Raw genomic sequence first — 17,409 nt, 5'->3', positions numbered from 1 at the left:
ACAAGACACTCATCTGGAAGGAACTTGAGCTGAGGCCTCTGACTCTGGGCTCCTTTGACCAAAGTTCTGTCATTAGTATTGAGGCTGTCTGAGGGTGTGTGTTGTTGAGAAATGGCACTGAGTGCTCTGGTGTGGGAAGGGGTAGGCAGGTCCCTGTGGGAGGGGAGGGTGGGGACTGGGGACAGTTGAACACCAAAGATGGATTCCACATCATCCTTCTGGCTCTCCAAACGCACTCTGTGCATGTGTGTGGGGGCACAGTGCAAAGTGTGCCATAGGCATATTCAGATGTGGCTGTGTGTGGCGTCACGGGGGTGTGCACATGGTGGGCACTCAGCCTGGATCTTACCCATTGCCTGGAGCAAGTGGGGTCACTCTTTGGACACTCATCCATGCCCCATGGACCTGTGGTTACAGCACCATTCCCTGCTGGCTGCACAGAACTGTGAGCCCCAGTGTCCTGTGTGGAGAAGCCAGCCCTCCTGCACTCTGCAATGCTGGGGGAGCTGCCGAACACAGTATTCAGGACTGCCCAGCTCGTTCTCCTGCCACCAACTTCTTCCCCGGCCAAGCACTGAGTGGCCAGCCTGCTCCTTTGCTGCCCCTTCTCAGAGCAGGATGAACTAGCCCAGTGACCTGGGAGGCCAGGGGACTGAGAGGGATATCCTGGGAGAGAGCCCTTCAGGGAAGCAGAACGAGTCATCACACCTCTGGCAGAGGGCTCCCGGGAGGTCCGTCCGTGGCACCCAGGGCCCTGGGCTAGGAAGGAGGGAGAGGTCAGCCAGACACCTGTGCTCATATCCAGTGGAAGAAGAAGGGTCTTGGCTGAGAGAGGCTGGTAGAAACACAGACACCAGCCCAGGGAAGCTGGGGGAGTTGACACAGGCTGGGCGCTGGAATAGGGCCCAGGGGCAGGAGCACCAGCACCAGGCAGTGACCAAGTGTGGGCAGGGTGGATAATGCCCCTGCTCCCTCAGGGTGGCTCACCAGGGAGGTGGGGGACCACTGAGATGCTGTCCTGGGGAAGGAGCTGCTTGGGGTCTGACACCCTCTGCCACCAACCACATCCATCTGCCCATGTGGGCACCTCTAGCCTGTGCTGGACAGCTGTCCATTGCGTGAGCCTCCTGAGGAGCCTGCAGGCCCCATCATGAGGCAAGCTGACATGAAATGGTGATGTGGCCTCCTTCTCATGTCTCACTGGGACTGTGAAGAGCAGTGTCCCCAAGGTCCTCATGCTACACCAGGCCTATAAGGCTTTCTGGCTCAGCTCAAGACTGCCCTGCTATGATTGGGACGTGGTTTGTCCCTGCCCAAACTCATTTTGAAATTCAATCTGCCATACGACAATGTTGGGAGCTGGGGCCTAGTGGGAGGTGTTTGGGTCACGAGAGCAGATCCCTCATGAATAGATTAATCCCCCCCACCAGGAGCAAATGAGTTCTTCCTCCAGCTAGAATGGATTGGTTCCCAAGAGAGCGGGTTTTTATGAAAGTCTGGCTTCTTTGGTCTTTCTTTCTTGTTTCCTCTCTGCCCATGTGATCTCTGCACATGCTTGATCCTCTTCTGCTTTCTGTTATGAGTGGAAGCTGCATCGGTGCTGACCACATGCAGCTGCCAAAACTTGGACTTTCCAGCCCCTAGAATTGTGAGCTGAATAAACCGCTGCTTTCTAAATTACTCAGCCTCAGGTATTCTGTTACAGCAATACAAAATGAACTAAGACACCTCCTCAGGTCAGCCCTGCTCTGAGAAGTCTAGCGGGAGAAAAGCTACCTTCAGAATAAAACAGAGGCCTGGTCTCTTCCATGCCAGGTGCAAGCTTCTCCTACTGAGCTCCCAGAGAATAGCCCTTTGTCTAAACTCAGCTACCATGGGAGCCTGGGGAGCTGGGCGGGTTATGTGGCATCAAGGATCACACAGCATGAGGCTGTGTGGAACGGGGTGGGCTGCATCAGGTCCTGCTGGGGTCCTAGCACCACAGGGAAGACATCACCCCCACTCTCCCTCCTCAGGAGGGACTTGTGTCCTCTGTCTCCCACCCCCTCTGTCTCTCTGCTCCTCCCTCCATCTCCTCCAAAGGAAGGCAGACATGATGTGCAGCCTTGTGGACTTTGTTTCAGGAAGGAGGGAAGACACAGGGGTTGTGTGAATGACAATCAGGTAGATAGGTACCATAGAGGAGAGATTCAGATGGACAGATCGGGTGACAATCAAATAGGAATGGTGTAGGGCTGAATAATGGCTTCCCAAGATGCACGTGTCCTGATCCCTGGACGCTGTGAATATGTTCGGTAGTATCTGAGTGTGCCGGATGTCATCACCATGGTCCTTAGAAAAGAGAAGCTATGTGAAGACACAAGCAGGGAAATTTGTGGATGCTGCTGGATTTGAATATGGTAGAAGGGTCCAGAAGCCAAAGTTAGCAACACCAAATAATGAAGAGAGCAGAGAAGGGAAGTGTCCCCTAGAGCCCTGGAGGCAGTGTGGCCCTGCCCATACCTTCATTGTGTCCCAGCCAAAACCTTTTCATACTTCTGTCCTCCAGAAGCATAAATAATAAAGTTCTATTATGTAAAGCCAGTAAGGTTGTGCTCGTTTATTACAGTGATAGGAAACTCATCCAGGGAAGACAAGCAGGCAGAAAGGAAAAGGACAGGTATGGGCCAGACAGGCGGGAGGCCAGGCAGGAGATCAGGGGGCAGGTGGACATGCAGTGATGCAGATGGGTAGGAGACAGGTGGACAAACAGGTTGTGAGCCTGGAGTCGGTGACAGAGACAAAGGCACACAGATGAGGGGACAGGAGGCAAGACAGCTGCAGGAAGAATGGCAGGTGGCAGATAGAAAGCAGGATGTGGGCAGACAGGCAGGGGACAGGAGCAGGGGTCAGGACAGCAGGACAGCAGGATGGCAGGTGGAGGCCCTTAGAGCCCGTCCTGGTCCCCATAAGGGTTGGGGAGCTTCCTGAGATGCAGGTGGATCCCATTCTCGGACTTCAGCACGATATGTGCTGTGGGGATGGGGACCCTGGTGGGATCAGGCAGCAGCTCAAAGCGGAGCAGGGTCAGGGCCACGGCCACCTTCAGCTCGATCATGGCAAATTGTTTCCCGATGCAGTTCCTGGGTGGGGCAGGGACAGTGAAAGGAGAAGCGGCATCAGGCCCCCTTCTGAGATGGGCAGGGACTGGCCGCGAGCTCCAGCCCAGAGCTGGGCATTCAGAGCCCTCCTGCACATGCCCAGCCCTGCCCCCTCTCCTCACAGGGCGCACTCTCCCCTGGCCTTTGACAAGCCTACCAGCTTTCAGGGCTAGCTCCCAACTTCTACCTCTGCTCTGAGCAGGCAGGAAACCCTGCATTAAGAGAGGGCCGGTGCTCCAAGGCCGAGTCTAATCTCATGAGTCCTTTAAGGAGTTAGTCATTGATTTGCTCACTCCCTCCACAGAGAGTTTCTGGTTCCCCAGTGGGGAGGCCGGTTCAGATCACTGGAGGGTGAGGGTGGACCACAGTCTCAGGTGCTCACCACCTAGGGGGACATTCAGGAACCCAGATCCTACCTGTCATCAGCTGTTGCCCCATCGTTCTCCCATTCTGTGGTCCAGGCTCCTGCCTTGCCCTCACCCCCTCAGTGTGCCAGCACCTGTAGCCTTCTAATTCTACTTCAGAAATGTCACTCCTTTCATCCCTCAGTCCTCCCTGCTGGCAGATTCTGGTCTCCCTGCTTCCCCTCCCTCCACACTGAAGCCATGGCCCAGCTCAGTCCCTGCCCCGCTCTTCTTCACAGGTGGGGCAGTGGCCCAAGGCCCCCCTGCTGGCATCAAAGCCCTCTGCGGCTGGGTGTCTCACCCACCTCTTGCCCGTCCAGCCCCACTCCTAGCCCAGGTCATGTGGAGGTCATTGAGAGTGTCTTCCTTCCACGTCTGCCTGCCACAACCCCTGGGCTAAGGCCAGTGACCAGCTGGCCTCACCCCTCTGCTGGCTATACCTCTCCCTCCCCCAGTCTAAGGCAGCTCTAATGCTTTATTCAAGGACAATCACAGTCCAGTGCCAAGACAGTGCCAGGAGCATGGAAAACTCAACGTGAGCGAGAGCGGCAATGAGGCATGCTGTCTGTCTGCAGTGTAGGTACATGGTTCGTACAACTCATTTCTGTCCTTGACGTTCAACTCCCGGGGGCAGGGACAATATGCTTTATCTGTGTTTCCACATCATACTGCAGAGCATTTGACCCACAGTGATCGGCTTAATAGATACTTTTGTATTTAAATGAAGTTAATTAATTTTAAAAAGAGAATAGAGTGAAATACACCGAGATGAAGTATTATTTTTGAGCTGTTAATTAAAGTACCTAATGCTCTCCTGTCCTCTAGTGGCAGCAACATGATTTGCAGACTTTGCTCAAGAGAAAAGACTCATCCTGGGATGAACCAATGGTGGAAAATTATTTCCTGGAGGAACAATTTTCTCAAAGTCTGTTCTGTGAATTCACAGAATTATGCATTCAGAAAAACATTTCTCCTAACTGTTTACATCATTTTTAGCCATTTGTATTTCACAGGACAATTCCTGGAACCTTCTGAGGATTATTGCAGCTGTCATTGGGAGTGTGCTTGCCCAGCTCAATGGCTCTTTCAAGCATCTTTTACATTTTACATACATACCAGGAACTTTTCAAAAGGTATGTGTTATATGCTTGATAGTGGGTTTTCTCCCAATGACAGTTTATCGTTCTTGTTTTTATGTTTTTTGCTGCATTGTACTATGTGGACTATGGGACTATGGTATAGGGATCCCACTGCACATACGGAATTTAGCCAAGTGGGAAGCTAGACATAAATACATGAACTTTATAATGCACTGAAAACTTTATTGATCAAGACAGCAAAATAGACTGGGCCCGGTGGCTCATGCCTGTAATCCTAGCACTCTGGGAGGCCGAGGCAGAAGGATTGCTCGAGGTCAGGAGTTTGAGACCAGCCTCAGCAAGAGCTATACCCTGTGTCTATTAAAAAATTGAAAAAAATTAGCCAGACAACTAAAAATATAAAGAAAAAATAGCCGGACATGGTGGCACATGCTTGTAGTCCCAGCTACTCGGGAGGCTGAGGCAGAAGGATCGCTTGAGCCCAGGAGTTTGGGGTTGCTGTGAGCTAGTCTGTTGCTCTTGTCCAGGCAACAGAGCCAGACTCTGTCTCAAAAAAAATAAAATAAAATAAATAAAATAAAAAAGACAGCAAAATATGTGAGACAACAAACAAGTGTAAAACTTTCCGCAAAGGGCTTCCTTGAATTTTCACGTATTTGGCTTGAATGGTAGGACTAGCAAGGCGTATGAATTCTAAACATATGGAAACATTTCAATGACTGCACTTTATGGCAGACTGGTGAATTAAGTGGAAAGGTGCTGTGGTGATATGAGAATGTCTGGGAAGACATTGACTAAAAACCTGATAATTGAGAAAAACAAACATATGAAGTTTAATTTACTGGAGAAAATCTAACTCTGAAAATTCATATTTCTAAAATGTGGAAAACACCAGAGCACACTGAAGTTGGGAGGGATTTTTGGCTAGCTATGGAGCAAGAGCAAAGAAGAAAAGTCCCCGTGATGTGTCCTGAAATGCCACCTTCCTTTATTACACAGAGACAGCCACACCAGGCCTCCTTCCCACGGACGCCAACGTTCGAGGTTGTAACTGAAGGTGCCACATAGGAGCATAGGGCTGACGCACATCTGGTATGTGCCCAGAGACACCTCCTATCTCCCCAGCTCCATGACCTCACAGGATGCCTCACCTTGATCCTCCTGAGAAGGGCAGGAAAGCATGGCTATGTGGAAGAGAACCTGGTGCAAACCGGGAAGGGTCGAACGTCTGCAGAGAGAGCACCAGGGCCAGGGCAGGTCGAGGTCAAGCCCCTGCTTCCCACCCATAAGGGGACAGGACGTCCAGAGGAAGGAGCAGGTGACGGTGTTGGTCCTGAGGGGTCACCCCACCCTCTTCCCAGGACCCTCTTACCTCTGGGTTGGGCCACACCTTCGGGTTATGGTGAAGGCCATAAATAGAAAGTAGGACTATGACACCTGTGGGGCAGATATGAGACAGAAGAGTGGTCACGGTTACAGCCACTGAGTGGACACCTGGTCCCTCAGCCAGTAAGGGGCATGGGCATGCACAAAATGCCAATGTGCCACAAATCACCACTTTGAGCGGGATGAGCCTGTCACTATGCAGGTGGCATGGGCTTGCCTAGTGACATAAGCGCAGATGGGGAGAGAAAACCCCGAATGAAGGAAGGAGAAGCACCAAAGGATTGGAGGCTGCTGTCTAGTAAGTCCTGGCACAACTCACATTTACCAATGCACCCATGAGCCATTGGGGAAGATACCTGAACTCACCCAGTGCTCATTCACCACCACCCTTCAAGGAACACAGTCTGTTACCCTCATTTTTCGGACAAGGTGCCTGAGTCTCAGAGAGGCTGATTGTCTTGCCTCGGATCGCACAGCTAGGATGTGGCAGAACTGGGAGCAGACCCCATGGGGATTGAGCTTGGTGGCCTCTGACCATGGTAGGGGTCTGAGACCTGGTCATCAGCTGCTCTCTGCCCTCAACCTTGGGACTCCTCAGCGACTGGATCCCATCTGACCCAGGACCCTGGATTTCTGACCTCCCTCATTTGCCCTGAACTGACAGGGAAGGACCCTCAGCTCCCTCTGTCCCTGTCGAGTTCTCCCTGCAGCCCTGCACATCTGGGGGAATAGAATGTTAAGGCTGTCATCCCAAGAACATGCCCAAAGGCTAACATGTGTTTATTGAACTTTTGGTGGGTTCAAGATCGGTGCCAAGCATTTTACAGACTCAATCCTAACTACAAAGTAAGTTTCAGTTTAGCCAATGAGGAAAGGGAGACAGAGAGGTTCAGAAGTGCCGAAGCGCACGTGGATGTCTGATTCTCCATGTGTGCCTGTGCAGGGCTTAGTTCAGTGAGTGTGGGGAAGCTCATACCTTTGGGCAAAGAGCGTCCATCAGGGAAGGTGACGGGTTGGCTGAGCTTCCTGGCAACGCCTGGCACCGGTGGATAGAGTCTCAGGGCCTCCTTGATGCACATGGTGGTGTAGGGCATCTGGTCTAGGTGGTGCCTGAAATGAAGCCCATCTCAAAGAGCAGGCAGGGCTGGGCAGACCAAGGGCTCCACTTGCAAGGAGGGCAGGGCTCTCTCCTCACCTGAGCGCTCACTCACCAGGTGATGGGGGCTCCATCCCCCAGGAGGCTCTGGATCTCCTCCCGGCACCTCTGCTGATGCTGGGGGTGTGTGGCCAGAGCATAGAGGATCCAGGAGATGCCGCTGGCTGTGGTGTCGTGGCCCTCGAACATGAACGTGTCCACTTCAGCACGGAGGTCCCTGTCTGACAAGCTGTTGCCATTCTCCATCTGGGGAGGCCACGGTGAGAGGGCACAGTTGGGTTTTGCTCTCTGCTTTGAGCAAAGCCTCAGGCTTCTCCTACACACACTCACGTTGACCAAGAGGAGGATGTCCAGGAAGTCCAAGTGCTTCTTCCTCCTGACCTTCTCCAGCTCTCCCTCCACCTGCAGCTGAGCCTTCCTCCGCTGGATCACTCGGTCTGTCCCGGAACAGCGCTCACTGGCAGAGCCAAGAGTGAAGCACCCCCAGTAGCCCCAGCTGCCCCACTGCCCCAATCTGGGTGCCAGGTAGAGCTCAAGATGGGTGTGGGAGTGGGTGCGTGGGTCGGGGTGGGAGCTCTCGCCCCAGGTGATGCAGGTCAGGCCTCCTGTCTGAGGCATAGCTCATGGAGCCCCTGCTTGAATGCTGCAGGATGGGATCTCACTCACCCATCACCCATGTGATGACACAGGGAGACCCTACACAGCACCTTGCCCCCCAACATCTCAGCTCTCTCCCCCTGCACCAGGGAGGTCCCCAGAGGCGGCTGCATGAGTGAGTCCCAGCTTCTTCAGGGACACCAGGGGCCTGGCTCTGCCTCAGGGCTCAGTGCCAGCGCCTGTGGCTGTGGCTGGTAGGGGCGGGGAGCCCATAGGACTGAACCTGTGTGCTCATGGGCGAGCTGGCAGGCGCGCCGGTTCCTGCGGCCAGATGGGGTCAGGCTGTACATGGTGTCATTCTGGTAAAAGGCATTCTGAACACGGGAAATGAACAGATTGTTGAGGTCCTTCACGGCCTGGATGTATGACTGGGACTTCCTGAGGGAGAGGATGCAGAAGATACCAGGGTGGCTGGGACCCTCTCACCTGCAGGCACAGTGGGGTCTGGGTAGACAGGGCCTCAAACAGTGGGGACAGGGAGCACTGAGGCAGAAGTCTCTTCTGTCCCACAGCCCCATGACCCTCAGGCCTTTAGAAGGTGGCGTGACAGCCTGAGTTGGCCCCCGCAAGAGATCAGGGAACTGGGCTGAGGCACAGTGTGCTCTGGTCTGGAATTAAAGCTGGGCCAGGGGCCGAGTGTTGGTTAGTGTGCAGGGGCCTCCATGCTGCCCCACCAGCCTCTCTGGGGCATCCACTCCAGTCGATAAGGACAAGGACCCTGCAGCTGAAGAGTTGTCACAGACCTGTCCAGCTGGAGGCTGCCCTGGTGGCTGAAGCCACACTTCATGATGGTGTCCAGGGTCAGCAAGGAGACATGCTGAAAGACCTCCAGAGGGGAGTCCTGGCTGGCGAGGTCCTCCCACTTGTCCTGTGGTGAAAGGGGGCGCTGACTTCTCAATGCCCCCAGAAGCTCTCTGCCAATCAGGCTCAGCTTCCCCCTGAATCTGCAGATGTCTTTGTTGGGGCCCCTCTCATTAGAGAGCAGGTGCATTATAGCGAATGAGGACTGTGAAGCAAATGTTTCTCAAATGATGTCTATTTCACACAAACTTTTATTACAAAATTAAACATATCTTCTCCTAAAGTCTGAATTACATTTTAACTTTGGGCAATAGGTTGTGACCTTTTGGTTCATGAGAAAAAAAATTTTCTGTTTGGGACAAAGACTAGTGTTCTGAGAGCAGAGCTAGACCTGAGGGACAGTGAGGATGCCAGCATTAGGGAGCAAATGTGTCAAGGCCACAGAAGCCTAAAGGACCACTATGGGCTCCTAATGCAGAGACATCAAGGACTTTAATTCCTTTTCCTGCATCGGCTGTTTGCTGGGGACAGTTGGTGAGAAATCAGAGGCCTGATGGGAGGTGATGGCGTGGCAGGCATGGCTCTGAGAACATAGACTTGGTGACCGGTGCACACCATGGTGGCTCCAATCCACGCAGAAGCCCTGAGCCCCAGGCCAGAGCCTGGCTGAGTGACACCCTGGCATGTCCACCCTCCCCTGAAGCTGCCATTGTCCCCGCCAGCCCAGGGCAGGGAGTGGTGCTGTCCAGCAGGACTGGTCACTCCTCCAGTCCGCTGTGCTGAAATGTGAACGTGGGAAGAGAGGGGCTTGTATGCACTGGCACCCTCTTTCCTCAGACCATGAGCAAAGTGTGGACGCGGCTGAATGCCTGGGTGCTCTCCCACCCCATCTGCTTAAGGGAGCCCTACTCTCACAGGAATAGTCTGAGAGTGCTGCTCGGTGCAGCTGTGTCACGGCTGTCTGCAGGCACAGGTGCTGGAGTGCAATTGGTGGGAGTGTGTGCCATGAGCGGGTGTGTGGAGGGCAGGGAGAGACGGGCTCACCAGCATCACTCGGACAGAGTCTGCCATGAGCCCCACGTAGGGCTTCAGAATGTCGTAGTGGAAGGCCGGGGTCAGCAGCCGCCGGTGCTGGAACCACTTCTGCCCGTTCAACAGGAGCAAACCATACCCTGGACCAGAGACAGGTGTGTACACATGTGCAGGAGAGGGGACCAGAAGGACAGCAGGGGACAATTTGGGAGGGACAGAAGGTGGATCCTTGGTGCAGAAACCCAGAAGAAAGTCCCATTATGGGCAAAGGCAGGAAAGGCACAGTGCATTTCAGGAATGTCAGTTTTCCAATTTGGTTGGTATATCGATGTTATTAGGGCAGCGAGTAGACGAAGGTGGAAAAGTGTTGGGGGCAGATATTAACTGAATGTCAGGCGAGAATGGAGAGGCCTGAGAGGTAAAGTGGAAGAAGGTGAGATCAGGAGAGCTGACCCCAGGATTAGGAAGAGGTGTGGTCTTGTTAGAGGAAGAGAAGTGAGGCTTGATTTAGAGACGGAGTCATGAGAGTGGTGGCCTGTCCCCTGTTGCTCTCTGTGAGCCAAAGAGATAGCTCTTGGCAAACCTATCTGGCACGTGGACGGCAGCCCTGTTTAGGTACACTCACCAATCCAGGGAGCCAGGAATCTGTAGGAACTATCAGCCTTTGGATCTGAAAGATGAGGCAGGACATTAGCAGTAAACTGGAGGACCAAACAAAGGAGGCTGTGGTTGCCAACAGTTCTGGATGTGTGTCAGTGGCAGTATGTCCCATGTCACCACCCACTTGCCTCCCATCTCCTCCTGTGTCTCTGCTGAAAGTCAGTGTGGGCCTGGGAAGGCAGACTCAGGGAGCCAGCAGCAGGGCACTCACAGAACTGGGATGGTGAGCGGGCCAGAGCCACAGGCCACGTCCCCCATGCCGAAGAGTAGGACAGAGCCTTGGGTGTTTCTACACAGGTGGGGGCTTAGCCTCCCCAAACCAGGACAGGAGGTAATCAGAGCTTCCAAACCCAAGTCAGTGTCCACATGAAATTTATGCTTCAGATTAGGTCAGTTTACATAACAGATCACCTCAATTTGCTTAGAAGAACAAGAAAGAAAAGAATAGGAAATGCAGCCCCACCTAGCCATTTTAAACATTCAATGCTCAGTAAATATTTTTTGCCATAGGCTGGATTATGGGCTTGGTGGATGGTTGGTAGAAGGTTCAGAAATTGATGTTTGAACTCCCATTTTCTTCTGCAGTTTTACAAGCCCAGGGGCATGTACTCAAGAGGCAGGAGGTGCTCCACCTGCAATGCAGGTTTCAGGTTTCAATCTCACCTGATCTCCCTAGAATCACCTTCATGTAGTCAGGATCATGGAGCCGGAGACGGGCGTGGCTACCCCATAGCCAGTGAGGATAGGCACTTGGGAATTTCTCTACCCATTTCAGAATCCTCTGCAGTTCCTGCTCGTTTGGGAACTGTCAATAAGGAAGGACAAATCAATGAAAACTTTTGTGCTAGTCTTTGCAGTGGAGAGAAGGACAGGACAACCATAGCGATAGATTAGGAATTTGGAACCATTTCTGATGACCTGGGCTCTTATCCAGATTCTTGCTACCTCCCCAGGCATTGACCTAAGCCAAATTCTGTTTCCCTACTGGGCAGAGCTGTGGTTCTCACTCACCACTGCCCACAGAAACTTAAGCCAGGCATCGTCTCCACATTGTACAAAACCTTCGGAAGTATGACATTTTCCATGGACAATTTACACGACAACTTGCATCACCAAGTAAACAGATTTGTAAAATGATTCATTCAGAGACTAAAATAGATACATTTAAAATTTTTAATTATTCATTAATTTTATATTACCATACGGTTGTTATATTTTCAATATTATCCCAGGATACATGTAAGTATCTGTTAAGATAAAATAGTGTTTGGGATGCTTATGGCTATGTGAAAAAAAGATTAAATACGAAATTGTGTATAACAGTATTCTACATGCTGAATGTGTACGGGTTAATAGAACCAAGTCTGGATATACACATATCAAATTGGTGTCGGTCTTTCATTTTGAGATTTAGGTTTTTCATTCTCATTTTCACTCATCAATGAAGAGAAAGTTTTGTGAGGTCCCTGCTTCCTGGAGTTGTTTTTCGAAAATTTTCCAGGTGGATCACAAAGCCCTCTGCCTTCCGGTGTCTCTATTCTTGCCCAGCACCATGAGAAGCTTTGGAGAGGGGCCCTGGCTCAGAACGGAATGTTAGAAAGCTCTTGATCATTCACTTGCTCATTCGTTGATTGAGTCATCATTTACTAAGGGGCTACAAAGATGAATCAGAGATGGTCTCTCCCAGAAGGAGCCCACAGTTATGACACTGCAGAAAAATAACTGAATCAGGTTAACACTGTTCTGTCCCCTTGAGGACAGACCAAAGGAAAAAGAATTGCCCCCTCCACTTCTGGGATACCCAGAGGGCTTCTTGGAGGAGGTGGCTTGGCGATGGGCCTTGGCCAATGGACATATGTAGAACAAGGTCCTTTCAGGGAGACGGCACAGTGTGAGCAGAGGCCCAGAGGTTGGAATGCACAGGCAAGTAGGGAGGACAATTATCTGACTTTATGTGATCTGATGAAGTCAGATCATCTGATAAAGTCATGATCTATCTGCTAATCTGACTTAGAGTAAAGAAGGAGATTGGGAAAGAAGGAGGGAGAGAGGATTGGGACCACTCCATGTAGGGCTTGGATGTTTCCATTTCCCCACTTTGGCTCCACTCTGCTGATGATCACGTGGCCTTCCTTGCTGAGAAACAACAGGCTTCAGCTCCCTGCAACGCATATCTCCTCTTGAGCGCATTCAATCCACAGCCCTTGGTGAGCCCTTTCCCTGTGGCCCCTTGCCTTGCTTGGTGCCTCCACCCCTGGTGCTGGCAGTGCAGGGGGTGGGCACTGTCCCTCCCCAGCCATCCAGGTGCTCCTTTCCCTCCTTCCTCTGTCTCTCCACACACCTGGGCTGACCATCCCACTGTGCCAGGCCCTTGCTGGGTGCGGGGTCCTGGGGCACAGGGAGGGGACGATATGCTTGGCTCTAAGTAGTTCACAGTCCAGGTGTGTGGGAGGAGAGCCGGGAGGTCAACAGACACTGCCCAATGGTGCAACTCAGACATCAGCACCCCTCAGCTGGAGGACATTGTGCAGGCCGACTCTCTCAGGTGTGCCCATGACTGTCAGGGTTTCAGCCCCCAAATCACCTGTGCTGGACCTTCCCTCAGTCTCAGGCAAACAGAGCCAGTTGGTCCCCTACGCCTGACATCACCCACCCTCCCCTGCAGAGTGAGCTGTCTCCCTGCAGCCTGACCCCTTCTGCGATTCATGCCTATAGTCTCTACAGACCACGAACCAACAGGGCAGGGATTCCATCAGACTGATGTTCCCAGGCAGACTCGGTGCCAGGCAGAGAGGATGGCATTGACTGACTGGGGCAGGGAAGCATCTAGAAGCCTTGTTCTTTGACACCAGCTAAGGCTGCTGGGAGTGCTCAGCCTGGAGAGGGGGAGACCCAGGAAATACTAACGATTTCCCTTGCAAGGGAGTTAGCTCCCCGTGGCTGGGATGAGCCGAGACTGGAGGGTAGGCAGCGTGTTTCTCAGAGGCCACATGCTCATCAGTCAGTAAGACTTTGCCTTCTGGTCTGGAACTCCTGGCCTCAAGTGATCTTCCTGCCTCGGCCTCCCAAAGTGCTAGGATTACAGGCATGAGCCACTGTGCCTAGCATAAGGCTTTGCCCTCTGGACTTGCTGACCAGGCTCTGAGCAGCCCGGCCCTCCTTACCCTCCCACTTCCCTGTCCAGCTCCTTCTTACCTGGCGGCTGTGCCCAAAGAGCCAGTGGGAGGGAGGGCACGGGAACTGCTGGAAGGCTCTGAGCAGCCACTGCCTGCGCAGGTAGAGCTGGGCTGCCTTGAGCAGCAGCAGAAGCAGGCTGAGCAGGGAGGCCACTTGGAGGAGCCCGGAGATGCCTCCTGGGAGTCTGCTGGAGCCCAGCACAGGGACACTCATGGTTCAGTGCCTGCAGGACCACTGACTGCCTCTGCCTGTCTCTGACTGCCACTGCCCGCCCCTGCCAAGTCCTGGGAGGCCTGCCCCACCCACCTGTGGGGAGGGTGAAGGTTGAGGACAGAACTTAGATCTGAGTGTTCTGAGTTGATTAACTTGTGGATGATCCAGCTGGGTAAGCAGCGAGAGCAAAGCTTCATCAGCTGACAGTGGTAATGGCCACAGAGCACCCACGTTGCCCCCTCCATATTACTCACAAATATTTAATGAGCACCTACTCTGTGTCAGCCAGTATGCCGGGTGGGGGGCATGGCTGGGAGGAAAACAGATATTAGCCCTGACTTCAAAGAATTCGCATTTTTCTTTACTACGTTGCAATAATGTTCATTCAGTAGCAGTTTTTTTGTACATGATCAAATTAAATTCTCAATGTGATATGCACATTCAAAGCCTAATATTAACGAAGTCTTTGAATCATGACTTTTATGTGTTACTCCAATACTAATTTTGTTTACCATGACAACCTCTTTCAACTATATATTGGGTGAGACGAAGTGGGAACTATGTCCTTTGTATTGACTGGATGATGATAAGGACAAAGAGATGGGAACACAGTCCTTCACATGATTTTATATCATTGCATTGAAGAGATTGGCTTTATATTATCATTAGCATGATTCCTTCTCCATTGAAATACATGACAATTTCAACAAATTTCTATACTTAATCTTCATTATGATCTTTTCCCGTTACTAGGTCTACTTTTAGCTGTAGCCAGAAAAATCTGGTCCATTTGGACCATACTCCTGTCTTCTGTTGCCCATAGACGGTCCTGTGGCAAGTTCAGTGCTGCTTCAGCCAAGTCCTACAGTGGTAGCAGGAGCATTTTTAGTAATTCTCTTTCATCCTATAATAGAAAAATAATTTCACAATTAAAACTTTTACACTCTGTTTAGGAGCCCTTACTGTATTGTTTAGTGCAATCTCTGCTTTAACACAAAATGATATTTAAATAATTATTGCTGTGTCCGCCTGGAATCAACTAGCCTTACTAAAAGTAACCACTGAAGATGGCAGACCAAAGACACCACCAGTCGGAGTGTCTCTAAGAAGGAGAAATTTTAGATGAAAGAGAAAAAACAGACAGACAAACATAGAGCAGATGAGGGTCAGAAGGAAGGGTGCCTGAACCTGCAGGAGACTCCACGGGAAGAGGTTGCAGAGCAGAACTGGAAGGAGAAAGGCACCGATGGGGATTAAGCCAGAGAGGCTCGGAGACCAGCAAGAAGGGTAGGTGGATTGGCTGACATCCCCCTCCTTCGCATCTCAGGCTGTTGGTGGGCTCCCACCCCAGCTGCTGGAGAGACCTCCTGCCAAAGCAAGCCCAGAGACTGCTGCCACCAGTGAGTGGAGAGCTTCTTGCAAACAGGGCATCAGGTTGTCACCTCCCCCCCGGGCTGTCTCCCGCCCCATGGACCCAAGCCGGTCGGCAGGCCCCGTATTGCTTCTCTACCCACCGGGTTCCTTTCTGCTCCCCAGGGGACCTCAACCACACAGGTCCCATCTTGCTCATCCCCACACGGACATTTCCCAACTCCCGGACAGACTGCAGGAACCACAGGGATCCAGTGGGTCCTGGGTGATCTGCGTGACTCCAGAGCCCCATGATTTTGGGCACCCTGCCTCCCAGAGAGGGGGTTGGAGACAACCAGAGGTTGGAATTTCCCTCCACCTAGACTCTTGGCTGAGAGAGACAATTGAGCCTCCGCATCACCACATGGAGGCTTCCACAGCAAACGGGGCTCAGACTTTTCCTTTTGAGGTCCTGCAACAGACTGAGGGGTGCTCAGACTGTGAGCTCCCTCCCTGCTGGCCCTCTCTGGTGCTGCTTGCCTGCTGACTCTAGCAAAGCGGGACACACCCTGAGGTGGAAGGACACTCTCTCTTGGGCACCCCGTGAGAGACACTTGAGACCAGTGTCCTTCTCCCAGGCATGGTCAGGGTTTGATCCCCAGGGCCCAGGGGACAGACCAGCAGGTCAGATCCTGTACACCCAGGTCTTGATCACATCACCCAGGGACACAGAGGGGATATTTGTGAATTAGTCTCTCAAGGTGTGGGTGCCTTCAGGGGCAGATCAGAGTGGCTCCTAGCTGCAGCATGCTCCGGGACACCCATCCTCCCACAGCTATAAGCTCAGGCCAGGATCCTGGGCACGGAACCTTCCAGCCCACATCACAGTGGTGGGGGAGGTCGGCTGGCTTGAGGTCCTGCCTGCTGGCCGAGGCCTGGAAAAAACACAGGATAGGGGAGGGTGGAAAGGAGCACGGCCTGCTACAGACTGCCAGGCTGTGGGTCTCAGACAGCCCTGCCTCCACATGCAGAATCTTTGGTTCAGTGGGGCCACTTCAGCCCATCTCTGGCAGCTTTGCCCAGAGGCAGGGAACAGACCTTTGACCCATGCTAAAAGCATTTGTGGAGCTTGAGGTCAGGCTAACCCAACCCGGGCCCAACCCAGCCTCACTCCCCCACCCATCCCTGCTGAGGTGGAGAATAAGGACACACCTGGAAGTCCCAGGGCCCCACCTACCACCTGGGGCACTAGAGTACTTCTCCAGAGGAACAAGAGCTTGTCACAAGACTGAAAAACAGCACTGCAGCTTGTTCCTTCCAGCAAGTGCCTCCTAATGACAAGGAGGTCAATTTGCATGGCTGTTTACTGCCTTTGCTTACTCATTGTACAGGATGTACTCCATTTTCACCCTCAAGCACCACCCGCTGGCTCAGAGACTAAACTGGCCATGTCATTATCAAAACAAAAGAAAATCCAAAGGTAAAAAGGAACAGCTCCTCCAGATGGGAAGGGATCAGCAAAAGAACTCCGGAGGTATGCAGAATTAAAGTGAAAAGACACTCCCAAAAGGGAACAACAGCTCTTTAGCAATGGATACCAACCAAAATCAGACCATTAAAATGATAGATGAAGAATTTAGAACACAGATTATAAGGAAACTCAGTGAAATGCAAGACAACATGGACACTAAACACAAAGAAACCACAACAAAATCCAGGAAATGAATGAAACATTCACTAACGAAATTGAAATATCGTGCTCGCTTCGGCAGCACATATACTAAAATTGGAACGATACAGAGAAGATTAGCATGGCCCCTGTGCAAGGATGACATGCAAATTCGTGAAGCGTTCCATATTTTTGCAAAGATGTGGAAACAACCCAAATGCCCATCAATCCACGAATGGATTAGTAAACTGTGGTATATGTATACCATAGAGTATTTACTCAGCTATAAGAAATAACGGTGATACGACATCTCTTTGGTTCTCCTGGAGAGAATTGGAACCCATTATATTAAGTGAAGTATCCAAAGAATGGAAAAACAAGCATCACATGTACTCACCAGAAAATTGGTTTCCCTGATCATCACCTAAATGCACATCAGGGAAGGATACCAATTGGATATCAGACTGAGACGGGGGGTGGGGAGGGGATGGGTGTATGCCTACATGATGAGTGTGTTGCGCACCATCTGGGGAATGGTCATGCTTGAAGGTGCTGACTCGGGGAGGTGGGGGGGTGGCAGGAGAGGATGGAGGTATGACTACATTGTGAGTGCCAGGTGCACTGTCTGGAGAATGGACACGCTTGAGGCTCTGATTCAGGGGGA

General features: G+C 52.0%; 1 protein-coding gene and 1 non-coding gene across 4 annotated transcripts; one reads left to right on the top strand and one right to left on the bottom strand.

Annotated features, from left to right (window-relative positions):
* Positions 1-2,575: 2,575 nt before the first annotated feature.
* On the bottom strand, positions 2,576-13,799 carry LOC123634166 (cytochrome P450 4A11). 3 transcript variants are annotated; one of them, XM_045545478.1, is made up of 12 exons: positions 13,532-13,792; positions 11,000-11,141; positions 10,302-10,346; positions 9,689-9,816; positions 8,587-8,711; positions 8,067-8,221; positions 7,517-7,623; positions 7,242-7,432; positions 7,007-7,140; positions 6,017-6,081; positions 5,796-5,872; positions 2,576-3,122 (listed from the first exon to the last, which is right to left on the bottom strand). In XM_045545478.1, exons 1-12 carry the CDS (start codon positions 13,724-13,726, stop codon positions 2,927-2,929), a joined length of 1,560 nt encoding a protein of 519 aa, XP_045401434.1. In that variant the 5' UTR covers positions 13,727-13,792; the 3' UTR covers positions 2,576-2,926. The 3 variants fall into 3 exon arrangements, with proteins under 3 accessions (XP_045401434.1, XP_045401435.1, XP_045401436.1); XM_045545479.1 differs by lacking the exon at positions 8,587-8,711 and having other exon boundaries at positions 8,067-8,157; positions 13,532-13,793; XM_045545480.1 differs by lacking the exons at positions 7,242-7,432; positions 8,067-8,221 and having other exon boundaries at positions 7,007-7,156; positions 7,511-7,623; positions 13,532-13,799.
* A 3,033-nt stretch (positions 13,800-16,832) lies between these two features.
* On the top strand, positions 16,833-16,939 carry LOC123636122. Its single transcript, XR_006734334.1, has one exon. It is a non-coding gene; the product is annotated as a U6 spliceosomal RNA (small nuclear RNA).
* The last annotated feature ends 470 nt before the right edge of the window (positions 16,940-17,409 follow it).

Source organism: Lemur catta, chromosome 3, assembly GCF_020740605.2.
Source record: "Lemur catta isolate mLemCat1 chromosome 3, mLemCat1.pri, whole genome shotgun sequence".
Lineage (NCBI taxonomy): Eukaryota > Metazoa > Chordata > Mammalia > Primates > Lemuridae > Lemur > Lemur catta.
The sequence above is the reverse complement of the archived record's forward strand: the minus strand, read 5'-3'. Positions and strand labels throughout refer to the sequence as shown.